The sequence below is a fragment of the Struthio camelus genome, chromosome 4 (assembly GCF_040807025.1).
Source record: "Struthio camelus isolate bStrCam1 chromosome 4, bStrCam1.hap1, whole genome shotgun sequence".
Classification (NCBI taxonomy): Eukaryota; Metazoa; Chordata; class Aves; order Struthioniformes; family Struthionidae; genus Struthio; species Struthio camelus.
The window spans coordinates 26236086-26249527 of record NC_090945.1 but is presented as its reverse complement, the minus strand read 5'-3'; the positions used below and the strand labels follow the sequence as shown (position 1 = coordinate 26249527).

Here is a 13442-nt window from a genome sequence, read left to right as displayed (position 1 = left end):
AGAAAACCAATCTCTGTACCTACCCTAAAGACAACAAAATTCTTCCTCACACTCGAGCAGAACTCTTCAGCTCTGCAATACAAAGTGTCTGGATTTAGCGTGATTCACAAGCTAAACTAGCAAAACAGTCACAAAGATGGTGTAAGATTGCTAACAATGTCAGGAGGCAGCGTATTATAGTCATGTACTTGAGTCCTGAAACCACAGTTTCGGTTCTGCTCTCTCAAAGCGGCAGATTAATTTAGCTTTCACCAAAGTAGCCATTATAGACATGCTTTTAAAATGGAGCTTCATATTTAAACACACTCAGTCCAGTACTTGCACACAATTGCCTGCACCAGCATTCTTGCACTAGGGGATAACACGGGCATATTTTCTGTCAGGCAGTATTCACAGATGTTGGTGCATTCAAAGCTGTGTGAGGTTCCCCAGTTGTGGCTGTCTCTCACCTCCATTCCTTTACCAAACATCTTTCAGATATTTCCATCAAAATTTGATACCATGCCCCTTGCACATGCTTAACTCTTCTCCTCCCTTGTCTTTGCTGAGGTTCATAACCCCTGCAAATGGTTGCAAAGCTAACAGTATCCAAACTCTTTCAGCATCACTGCAAACTACGACATCTTCCTTTCCTATTGACAACACTATGTTTAAACAACCCATGAAAACGCTCACCGCTGTAGCGGCCATCAGAACAAGCCAGATTTTGGACTTTAATAGAAACAGTAAGCCGCAATACAAGACTCTCCATTTTGGTTTTATTTGTGTAAAATCTGCTCTTTTACTGCCTATTTAGTAGCAACTAGGCAGAGTAAGCAGGTTCAGTATAGACTCACCCAATTTCACTTACTTGATCAGATAACGTTTGGAGACTCATTATGGAGGAAACTGTGACTATGTGCCCACTAGCTGTGGTTATCTCTCCAAATATCTGAGAGACGTCCTGCAAGAGAAGAAAGGAAGAAGAAGAAGAAAAAATGAGGGGGTGGTGAACAATAACACGCTGCTTTGCTTGGGCTGCTTTTCTTTCCTCACAAAAGTTCTCTAAAGAACTTTTCTCCACCTAAGACATGGCCCTGCCTGACACCTGTTGATAGTATGTGCTTTTACAAGTTTCGGTTTTTACGTTATATAATGAATCGTGCATATAGCTTGCTTATTTCAGAGATTTCATGCAAACCTTATTTTTGTGGGGAAACCCTGATCAAGCTACTGTCAGTGGCTTTAAAGAGAAGATGATCGGGGCCAATTTCTCCGGTGGCACTAAAAAGTTATAAAAAGAAGCAGCCCTAAAACCAATACCCCTTTGAAGCCTGAAAGGAAATGCAAATTCACAGATTTGTTCTAATACAAATCTGGTTTGCTGCTGGATCATAACCCAGAATTAGAAAGCCTTTTTTCTTCGCCTAGTTGGACCCAACAGAACATCTCATAGAAAATTTGCACTAATATATTTCAATCAGACCCTTTAAATCTGATCCAAATTATAATATCTCAAACCATTCATTTAATTCTAAAGAAGTTTACATGTTTCAAGTTTTGTTTTGCTCTCGTGTTTAGATTCCGGTGATAATAAATATAGCAATAAATAAATATTCCAGTTTTTTAAAATAAAAATCAGAGAGCAAGCTAGACATCTTTTTAGTGAAGTTGGATCAAAACTTGGAAAAACCTCTGATTTCACATTAACTTAAAAAAAGTTCCATCAAGTATCGTCATTTGGTGTTAGGTTTTTACATTCACTAGAAAGGGTCAGGAATTTCAGCATAGCATTTTATAAACGTGGTTTAATGTTCATTTTCTAAATAAAATATGAAACCATAGTTTGTGTAAGGCTTGGTACACTTTTTCTGTAAGGTTTATTGTTTCATTATAAACTTTTTATAAAGCTCCTTAATAATTAGTACATGTATAGGAAATACTGTCTTGGCTGAATTATCTCTCTTTTTGACCAGGGGTTAGGGTTGTACTGAAGCTAATGAAATCTACTTTTAGTGTGTCAAAATATTACAAATCAAGAAGCAAATTATTATTTTTTATGAAGTCATTCTGAAGTCAGTTTTCTAAAGTCATTTTCCCTTAATAGCTTGGTATTTTTCCAGTCTACACAAACGTATCTCTCTTCCAGTGCCAGAGACTGAAACCATGCACTGTATTTGTCATGTAAAAAACACATACGACCGGCAGAGAATCAATAGTAGTATGTAAGGAAAAGCATTATTGGCTAATTTCACAATCATGGTAGTGAGGGAAGGTGACAGGGAACAAAGCAACCAGGAGTGAAGTACGGATAAGAAACTGCTATAAAATAACTCTGATTTTATTTGCCTTTAAGACCTCTACGTTACCACCTCCAAGATGGTAGGAGACTTGCAGGTTATAAAGACAGAGTATTCAGAGCTAATTCCATGTAATGCACTATATACAGGTAAGTTCCAGTGATGCCTGTGATCTGTTTTCAGATCGAGTATGAACACAGAGCACCAGAGTGTCGCCTGGGTTTAAAAGAAGGTCGCCCGTTCTCAGGGGTCACCGCCTGCCTGGATTTTTGCGCTCATGCTCACAGAGACTTGCACAACATGCAGAATGGGAGCACACTGGTAAGTCAGCGACGCATATAGCCGCCTGGTTTCAGCTGTAATTTCATATATTTAATTCATTATCTTCAGCCTGTTTAAATTTATAATTACGTAATGCAGATTGCTTAAAAAAAAAAAAGAAAAGAAACATTAAGCAGTAATTGAACTAACTTATTACCCCCTACGCAATTGTTCATTCAGATGAGTGAGACTTAAGATATATTGAAGAAAGGTTTAATATAGAACTGGTAAAAGAAAGAAACCATGAAGACAATGGAAGGAAGGTTCCAGCAGGGCTAAAATGCCCATTTCAACATTCCTGGAACAAAATGTTTTCTATTTGTCCTCTTGAAATATTTTTTTCTAACTACTTTGGATGATAATCTTCTAATACAATAAAAATGGAAACAAATGGCTTCTTCCCATAATTTTCTTTTGAAGAGATTTTTGAAAGTTGGGGGTTTCATTCCTGGTTAGGACGAGCAGAAAGTCTGCAAGCCTTGCCATCGTTTTTATTGTTCACACCCTGTACTGTCTTCCATTCAGAACTCTAGCATTTTATAGCAAATGTTCTGTAGAAAATACCAGAAAAACAGACATTTTTTCAATGTACAGTACGTTACTTTTGTTCCCTGCATACTTTTTCTGTGACAATATAGTTGGGGTAAACATGGGAAAGAATAATCTTCATTTTTGAATAATCATTGTAATTTGACATGACTGCCTTGATTCCTACACACAGTGCCGTTCTTTTTATGACTGAAGAGACTAGCGACTTTAAGATCAACTAAGTTTGTCCTGTGTCCAGGGTCTGACTTTATTGACAAGTCAACCACCACCAAAAAAACCACATATTTCTAGCTGCACTTTCTTGCTAAGATTGGTTGATGCAATAACTTTGCTATAAAATATGCCTATATCAGCCTCTTTTCCCACCGAGATACTCCCAATACCTGTTTTAGCTGGAGCTAACACAGTAAGCGTGCTGCACGATGCAACAGTAACTTCCTTAAATCTTTATGCAGTGTTCACGCATTAATATTAGAATCACTTGCTCCTTTGCAAGTTCCTGGAACCTCCCACCATAAGGGGGTGTGAAATACAATAGCAGTATTTTATATTCCCCATCATTTCCAATAGGTAGCTAGCTAATATATTATAGCCAAAAAAAAAAAAAAAATCTTTGGCTGAGTAAAAAGTCCCAGTTTCTGCTGTTTTAGCTCCCGAGCCACAGTGCTATCGACCACAGTTCGTTTCACAGTAGGCAATACCTAACTATACAGTTGTTTAGGTATAAGAAACAAATATATATATTTTGTGTTTACATGAACACTGGCAAATAGAGCAATGGAGGAAATGAGATTGCAGGCTTCTTGTGGTATGTATAAATTGCACAGAAACTTAAAGTTTACAAATAACTTGCCAGAGGGTGACACTGACAGTGCAAGTGCAAGGTGAAACAACGCAGGCTAGCATTTCAGGTCCCTGCTTCTCAGGCTGGTTTGAGAGAGTTACTCTAACCCACCCTTCTGACAGGTTTGCACACTAACTAGAGAAGACAATCGTGAAATTGGCCAAACACCAGAAGATGAGCAGCTGCACGTGCTCCCGTTATACAAAGTCTCAGATGTAGATGAGTTTGGAAGTGCTGAAGGCCAGGAGGAGAAGAAGAGGAATGGCAGCATCCAGGTCCTTACCTCCTTTCGCCGGAAAGTAAGGATGTTAGCAGAGCCTGTTAAGACCTGTCGGCAAAGGAAGCTGGAAGCCAAGAAAGCAGCAGCAGAAAAGCTTTCCTCCTTGGAGAACGGGTCTAGCAAAGCTGAAAGAGAGAAGGCTGCTGCAGCACGCAACAAGCAGGGCAATTCAGAGGCAGCAGGTCACGCAAAGCAGCTAGCAGGTAAGCACATGAATCTGATCAGGATCTTTATCAGTAGTGGTAAGCTTCCTAGAAATTAGGGTCATTTACAATGAGTCTCAAAAAACCCATTATTCTCAACACAAGCACGTTTTCAGGTAAAAAGCAAGGAGAATTCTTGAATGTAAATGTGGATATTGTACATTTATAAATACTAGCGTGTTAAATTGTGGTCAACTCTGGAGAAGCAAAAAGGAGATGCTGTAGTGAGAAGTCTTCCACTGTTGGATAGTTAACACCTGTAGAAATCAGATGCTTTTGCAAATCCTGCTTGCCATCCAATGCATTGTTAAATATCTTTAATTGACTAACAGTGCCACAAGCCATGAAGAAAAGCGTGTGATGCTGCTTCCAAAAAAGAGTGACCTACACATCACTTATCTATTGCCACTGTTATAGAGAACCTCAATATTTCAGGGGATTCAAGCCTGACCTCTTTACCGCTATTTATATTTTCTGCTTCAAGACCAAAAGCAAAGCAGGTTCTTCCACAGTGGAATAAAAGTTTAAAAATCTGCTTAATCCCTGGCAGTTTTCCTCAGTAGATTTGAGAGTCCTGGGCAAAGGAGCTCATCATGACTATTTTATTGTTACAGAAACTTTGTCAGAGAGGAATAATGTGATTCATCCAAGGCCACCCAGAAGGTCACTGAAATACCCATGAATGGAAGTCAGCCTTCCTGTGACCCGGTCTGGGGTTCTAACCGTTAAACCATGCCATTTCATTTAAATGAATGATATTTTTTCCTCTTTTCTATGTTTTCAGTTAATCTCAGTGGTCACTGAACTGTTATCTCCATCAATGAACGTCACTGTTGGTTTTTACATAAAGCTAGGGACGCTTTTTTGAGACAGAGCTATTAATATAGAAGTTCAAGAGTTTTTTATTTATTCTTGGTGAAAGACAGTTACCTTATACATGGCTGTTTGGGTGCACTTCGATGCTCCATTTCATGGGCCACTTAAATGACGATTAAACTGTTTGGGTTATGTGCATGTGACTGAGCAGATTGCACTACCCTCTTTTCCTCATGGCTGCTAGCATCTGATCGTGCTGGATGCATGCCAGAAAGGAAGAGTAGCTTTAGTATTTTTTCAACTTCTGAAAGGATGGTATTTGAGATACTAGAAAGGGAACCTCTGTTAACGTATCATATGATATACTTTTCTTAGAAATTTCATAGATACTTATCATGAAGACTCTCTATAATAGAAAGTACGTGTGTTTAAAAAAAAAAAAAAAAAGAAAGAAGAAGAAAAAAGCTTGTTTGTTTATTTCTTTTCACATCTACAGATCTTTTACGCCTTTCAGGACCAGCCACGCAACAGCAGCAGCAGCATCCACAGCGCACTCTCCCTAACAACCCTCAGTCAAATCCTATTAACTCTTACTCGGGTTCAGGTTCTGCAAATCTTTATGCGAGATTGCCTAATCCAGCCAATGCTTACCCAAGCTCTTCATACACTTCAGATCCTTATGGAGGGTCCAGTCCCATGAGCCTCTATACAACCTCATCACAGCCTGCAGGGTCTTTTTTGAATTCTTCCAGTCCCATGAACCCTTATTCAGGATCACTAAGTCAAAATAACCAATATTCAGCCTACCAATGCAATGGAAACATACCTATGGACAACTGCCCCTCTTACCTGGGCTCCTACCCTTCCCAGCATCAGCACATGGACTTGTATAGGTGTCAGAGCCAAGACCCTATGTCTAAACTAAGTCTACCACCCATTCAAACATTATACCAGCATAGGTTTGGGAACAATCAGAGTTTTGGTCCCAAGTACTTGAATTATGGAAACCAAAATATGCAGGTAGACTCCTTCAGTAATTGCACCATCAGACCAAATGTACACCACGTAGGGTCTTTTTCCTCTTACTCCACCCATGAGGCTGATGGCCATTTTATGGAGGTTGCCTCAAGGTTAAAATCTAATCTGAGTAATCCAAGCATGGACTATGGCTCCATGAGTAAAAACAGTGAACATCACCACGTGCAACCCCCTCCACACTTAGCACATGACTACCATTCTGCTCCAAGTATATTCAGTGGTGCTCCTAATTCCCTGCATCTCCAAAATAAGGATAGCGAAATTATTTCACACACAGCTAATGGTCTGTCTAACATGCTTCCAGGTCAAAACCATGATAGGACTACTCCCCAAGGTGGTTTAGATAAAACTGATGTGCTGAATCCAGAAAAAGCAGAGGATCCTGATGAAGTCTGGTCAGATAGTGAGCAGAGCTTTCTGGATCCAGAAATTGGAGGAGTGGCAGTTGCTCCATCTCATGGGTCAATTCTCATAGAGTGTGCAAAACGTGAGCTCCATGCAACAACCCCCCTAAAAAACCCCAACAGGAACCATCCCACCAGAATATCCCTTGTCTTTTACCAGCACAAGAGCATGAATGAGCCAAAACACGGTCTGGCTCTGTGGGAGGCGAAGATGGCTGAGAAGGCAAGAGAGAAAGAAGAGGAATGTGAAAAGTACGGTCCAGACTACGTGCCTCAGAAATCTTATGGCAAAAAAGCAAAGCGAGAGCCTGCCGAACCTCACGAACCCTCAGAACCAACATACCTGCGCTTCATCAAGTCTCTCGCGCAACGGACACTGTCAGTCACCACAGACTCCACAGTAACTACATCTCCATATGCCTTTACACGGGTTACAGGGCCTTACAACAGATATATCTAACATCACACCGTTGTCGGTTACCTCATCTGAAAAAACAACGTGGCAGTAGGGTAGTTCTTGTTTTGGTTTGGGGGAAGGTAAGGGTGAGGAAGAAAACAGTGTTTTCATGAAACTCATCAGTGGGAAAAACCTCAGCACACCAGCAAAAAGAGGTATTCTTACTAGCGCACTTATTTTCCACTGATTTTTAAGTGGTCACAGATGGCATGTAGGAAACAAGACCAAAGCATCCTATGCAAAAACAAAAACAAAATAAAAAAAGTGTTTCACTATTTACATTTGAAACACTGGCTCCATTACCGGAAGAGATAACCTGCAAATGGATTTTTTTTTTCTTACAGTTTTGCACATCTGTGACCACTTTCAATGTCATCAAGTTTGCATAGTCATGGAACAGGAGCAAAAAAAAAACCCTAAAAAATAATACTGTAGTATTACAACCGCAGGTATCTTAAAATAACATCTGGTGCTGAATCTATGATGTACTGAAATACTGGAATTATGGCTTTTTAACATGCAGTTTTTACTGTAATCTTAATAGTCTCTTGATTTTATTTAACAAAGTAGATACATATAAAACATAATGAATAGACAGCAAAACACTGAATTTGTTTGGATATTCTAAAAACATGGTGCTATCTAAGAGAATGGTGTCTTTATTTTAACAGTTGAACAGTTAATGCCTTTATAACAGTTAAAATGTCAACGATGTACTCAAATGTTCTTCAACAACAGGGAAAACCTTTTCATTCATATATGTATTGAATTTACCTGATGTTAAAATAAGCTTACTTTTTAACATATGGGAATTACAAAGACCTCTGGATTTTGCTCATCCAGTCAAGTCCTAGAAAAGGACAATAAAATATAGAGAGAGATATTTTTTTTTAAATAGTGTTTCAAAAGCACTTTGTCTACCTAAGCTTGGCAACTTGAACAATGCTAAGGTACTAAGACATTAAAAAAAAAAAGTTTACTTTGATTTTAAAATGCAAAGATAATTTTTTTAAAAGAAAAAAGCTTTTAAATACTTTTGTTTTAGCCATGCATCTGCTAGTGGGCTACATATCCATTTTTAATACAGTCAGTTACGGTAAAAATGGGGCTTACTGGATACAAGGGAATACTTTAGTACATAAAACATAAGTTTTTCTGGTGCTCATCTCACACAGCTATACTGTAAACTGTTTTCTACAATTATTATGACAAGTTCATTGCTCAAATGTGTACAGTTTTAAGGAAAGAATTTTATATTAACCACAGGTAATAATTAGCAGCATGCGACAGACTACAACTAGTTAGCTTGGGCTTCTGCTGTTTTTAAAGGTCTGTATGCTCTTCAAATACTGAATGGCAGATTGCTTTTGTGTTGATAATTATGTACATTGTGGTGTAAGTCATTTCTTGGTGCAAGTGTCCTCTTTTCCAGGAAGACTGAGCAGACTGATGCCTACACAAGATGAATGAAACAGGGTTAGTTCTGTGTGATTCCGTTGATTAAATAGAAAAAAAAAATAGGCAGCTGGCTTGCTGTGGTGGTTTTAAATCATTAATTTCTATTAAAAAAAAAAAGAAAGCAGGAGAGTTGTATAGTAAATTAAATTGTAAACAAAACTTTTTTTAACGCAATGCTTTAGTATTTTAGTACTGTAAAAATATTAAATCTATATATATTTGGGCTTTGAGCTGAATTCACATCATGGTGCTACTCAGCCTGCTACAAATATATCATAATGTGAGCTAAAAATACATGAAAAGGTTTGAGTGATGTTCCTACTTGTCATATACCTCAACACTAGTTTGGCAATAGGATATTGAACTGAGTGTGAAAGTTTATATATTGTATACCATCTTTTCCCCCCCAATAGCCTTTGAAAAAGACAAAAAAAAAAAAACAAAACAAAAAAACTCTCTCAATACTTGACATTTTAGCAAGTATAACTTGAACTTCAACTTTTTTTTTTTTTTTGGTTCTAAAAATTCAGGGATATTTCAGCTCATGTTCTCCTATGCCAACGTGTCACCTGTGTGTATGTAAAGCTGTTGTAGGTTAAATATATTATTCTTGGGTTTTCTGTTTTGTTTTTTTTTTTTTTCAGGGATTTAATCCTTTTCTTTTGAATCCCTCCTCTAATTTTTCTTGTACATGTATTGATGTAACTAAAACTAATTTTGTAAATTCGTTAGCTCTTTTTATTGTAATGAAAGTGTTTAAGAGATTTAGAATGTTTTGCCTGTTTCAAATGAATAAACAAGAAGAAAGTAGAATGCACTGAGCTGATTAAAGGGAAAAATGTAAGGCAGGGGTTTGGCAAGTGACTGTTTGCTAGAGGTTTTCAAGTCACTCTCTAAACAAGGCTTCTTGGATACTGTAATGAATGAAATAAAATATAGAAAGGTACAGTCTGTACAAGGGCTTCCCTAAACATGCAAACCTCCATGTCCCAGATATATCTTGTGCAATATACTGTAAGATTAAGTTTGGTCGAAAGAAATTTTATCTAACAGAATCACAACCTAACTCGAGTGAATCGAAGGAGGCCTTTGGGTTTAATGGTCAAATATTTATTATGGCAATTTTGTTTTTTAATTCTCAGTCTGTGACTTTTACCCACTGCATTGAAACAAAAGTTTCGCCTTTTTTAAATTTTAATGATGGCTATATATCAGATTAATTAAATCATTATAAACCTTCATCTTCTGATGATTTTTTTTAATCCTATATTATTCACATAATCCATAGTAGACGTTTGGTTAATATGCCATGCACCGTCATTTGCCAAACTGCTGGCAGCAAGAGCAGGAAGCTTAGCTGGCGAATCAGTTATGTATTGTAAATACCTGAATTGTAATTTTTGGTGTACAGAACCCTGCCTCAGTTGGAACGAATGACAAAGCAGACAGAATTGCTTGTATAGGATTATCAGGTTGACTATAGCCATACTTGAAGATGCTTCTGAGTGGTGTCAACTTTACTTGAATGAATTTTTCATCTTGATTGACGCACAGTGGTATAAAGTTCACTCCTAAAGCTAGTGGTTAACTTGTGTAGGAAACTTTAGCAGTTTGACACTAAGGTAATGAACTTCTGTGTGCATTTTCTATGCTTATGTTCTTTTTTTTTTTTTTAAACTTTAGTTTCATTCATTTTCATGAAATGTTTGGTATGTCTATAAAAAAATCTGAGGATGGTTATAAATACTGTAAGTATTGTAATGTAATGCAGGTTATTTGAAAGCTGTTTATTATTATATCATTCCTGATAATGCTGAGATGTGGGTGTTTTTAATAAAATTTATATTTATTTAATGCACTCTAAGTCTGTCTTGCAGAAACTTGTCTCTCTCAGTCATTGTTATCAGTTTCAAACAACAATGCCCGTGTACTGAGTGGGCCCCCTAGTACCAAGCCCTGCTCAGGAGCCCCAGAGGGACTGCACAAAGGTAAATGATTATATAAGGGTGATGAAACTGCTAGCCTGGAGAAATTAAGTCTAATACTGTGTTATGAAAAATAGAGCAAGTTGCTTACGTTAGCATCTCAGAAACTGAACACAGCAGCTGCCATATCAGGATAATCCCTTTCTTAGCTTTAGGAGCAGCAGGACAGAAGCAGGCCCAAACATTTCAACGCTGCAACCATCCACGCACATGCAACTGGTTTAGCCCACCTCCATCCTCCTTGGCACAAGAGATTAAAGTCCCTAATTATGCATTTCATTAACAAACAAAAAGAAAGAAACCTAGACCGCAAGCTTATTCCTCGTTCTGTTTTGACTCTTGCCTTTGTAGGGGTCAGACACCAGCTACCTAGCTCTGGTTATTGCTGAACAAAGTCTATGATTAAAGTGAAGGAGGGAGGCATTTTTACAGAGAGGAAGAGGGTCTAGAGCAACATTGCTGGTTTCCTACTGGCGTTTGTGAAAATGGAGGAATACAGCATATTCACCCACTGCAATTTCCTCACTACTCGAGTAATATATACCAGCCAGAGGGGAGAGACAGGACAAGAGGGGTCTCTGCTTTGTTTTAGGTATTTTATCACTACCTGTTTATGCATTTGTCAGTTTATTTCAAAATTCCTCCAAATGGTGGGATGCTCCAACAGATAGCATTAAAAAAAGCCCCTGAACTCCTGTGTATGATCTTAATTACACAATCCAAAAAAAAAAAAAAAAAGCAGAAGTGTCTAAATTAACAACATGATGTATATTCTTGCACTTGTAGCACCACAGAAAGGCTTGTTTTTAATGGCACCTTCTTTCGATTTCAAGGGACATCAGGACTGAATCCTGAAATATTCTCTCGTATGGGAAAAGATAGAAATTGCCCTCTCCATGGCTGCAAAATGTTGCTGCGACAATTGGTACTTCATAGCTCTTCAAGCTGCTTTAAGGTCCCGAGTTAGTCGTCAAGCCCAGTTACCCCATCCATCAATTGGGCACCCCTGGGGAAAGCCTCCCTGCTCTGCACATCAGTACGGCTGAGTGTCTTGGGGAAATCAGTGATTTAAAACTCAAAAAACTGTAATGTTCAGGCTGGCTCTCAGCGTATTCCCGGGTGGAGATGCCTTGAGGCAGGCTGACACACTGCGGCTCTTTCCTCTATGCAGGTGCACTTTCACGCCGTAGCCTGCTGGACCCAGCAAGTGCTCCAGGTTTCACAAAGGTTTATCACCCTTTAGCCTCCCCGGAAAAAAGGCCTGCCATTAACCAGCATTCCCACTAGCCTTCTGTTCACGTAAGCAGCTCACTTGTCAGCGTGTTTCTAGACAGACCTCCCTTGAGGGGCTCTGTTGACACAAGCACAAGGAACAACCTCCCCGTGGCAGCCAGCGACGCGCCCCCAGCCAAGCCCTCCTGGGGGTCGAACGCCACCCAGCTGCGCTCCCCGACGAGCAGGCGCTGTCTGCGACTCGCAGAGCGGTGGGCTGCGGCCAAGACACCACTTTCACCACGGCTGCCCAAACCACAGGCAACAAGCTCCAAGAAAGTGGTTAGACCTGGGGTGCTGAGCTGAGAATCCACCTTCTGAAAGCCGGCTCCTGATTTTCCTTTTCACTCATTCATTTGTTTTCCTATTTTTTTGCCTCGATTCCTCAGACACATAGAACACACTATGGCTTTTTTGATGGGGAAGACTGAAATAGCTACGGTGGCAAGCCAAGCCATGGTGAACAAGCCCCAGGCAAAATTAAGAGGAGCTAATGTGATTCTGCTCAAAGATACAGAAAGGTATCCAGCATGGCAGAATGGGGAAAAAGGGAAAAACCTCAAACAAAAGGATATATTTTGGAGAGGTAAAACATCTAACAAAAGAACGTAGGGCTTAAGAAGTGGTAGAGCTGTGCTTTTCCTGTGTGCATATTCTCCCCATTACAAATCAGGGAATATTAACAAAAATAAAAACAAAAAACACACACGCACTTCAGTAGAACTCAAAACAGGGAAGCGAAACCATGGATTTAAATGTGATCTCAGTGGTTTAGACCTAGCTGCAAAACAGAGCTAATGGGCATATAGCATTTAAGAAGCATTCAATTCTCTTCTCCATGGGCTCTCTTCAGACAAGCACAGCAATGTGCCTGCCTGCGCCGTTGCAAGGCGGCAGTCACCTGTGTGACAAGCATCATGCCCAGCTCACCAAAACTTGCCGCGCGTCCAGCAGCACAGAGATTAAAATTGGTAAATATCACCTTCTGAGCAGTGCATTAATACTCGGTCATTTAACTGACATAGTAACAATTTTTTCTGAAAAAAATGTGTATCTGTCAAATTTCTCCAATATGCGAGTATGTTTACCTAACACGGATGCGACTGATAATTGAGCCATTTAGCAAGTGACAGTTTTGTCTCAGAGGACGGACAATTTCACATCCCTCCTCCCATCCATGACAGTGACAGCTTTCTTACCCCCGTCGCTCTGTGCCAGACGCTTTGTTTTCTACCCGAGTTTATGTATTAAGTGGGTCTCTCAACTCTGACCTGTAAATGATTCCCTAAGTTAGTTTAATTAGGGCAAATATTGTACTAAGGGCGACTCTTTCAGAACTTGCAAATAATTCAGGCAGCTTCACATTTTACTTGCCTCAGCTCTGACCAGCAAAAGGAAAAACTGGTTTATATGAAGTTAGCTCAAAAAGTACTGCTGAGTTTTTAAAAATTATTTCTTTCTGGTTGGAGCGGAGATTAAAGATTACCTTAGCCTTAGCTGCAGAGGGCCACCATCTGCTCCAGTCTGCGAGCCTGC

The 13442-nt window shown here is 39.2% G+C and overlaps 1 protein-coding gene and 1 long non-coding RNA gene across 4 annotated transcripts in view; one reads left to right on the top strand and one right to left on the bottom strand.

Moving 5' to 3' along the window:
• The window catches only part of LOC138067162 (uncharacterized), a 66917-nt gene extending 64470 nt beyond the window's left edge, over positions 1 to 2447 (bottom strand). The window contains exon 1 of the long non-coding RNA XR_011140902.1: positions 851 to 2447. This is a non-coding gene — a long non-coding RNA (uncharacterized lncRNA). The remainder of the gene's footprint in view (positions 1 to 850) is intronic.
• Positions 1 to 10507, top strand: part of TET2 (tet methylcytosine dioxygenase 2) — a 76526-nt gene extending 66019 nt beyond the window's left edge. For all 3 annotated transcript variants that reach the window (XM_068941976.1, XM_068941977.1, XM_068941975.1), the window contains exons 8-10: positions 2463 to 2600; positions 4116 to 4476; positions 5789 to 10507. In XM_068941976.1, the coding sequence (XP_068798077.1) occupies positions 2463 to 2600; positions 4116 to 4476; positions 5789 to 7194 (1905 nt within the window). In that variant the 3' untranslated portion in view covers positions 7195 to 10507. The remainder of the gene's footprint in view (positions 1 to 2462; positions 2601 to 4115; positions 4477 to 5788) is intronic.
• The last annotated feature ends 2935 nt before the right edge of the window (positions 10508 to 13442 follow it).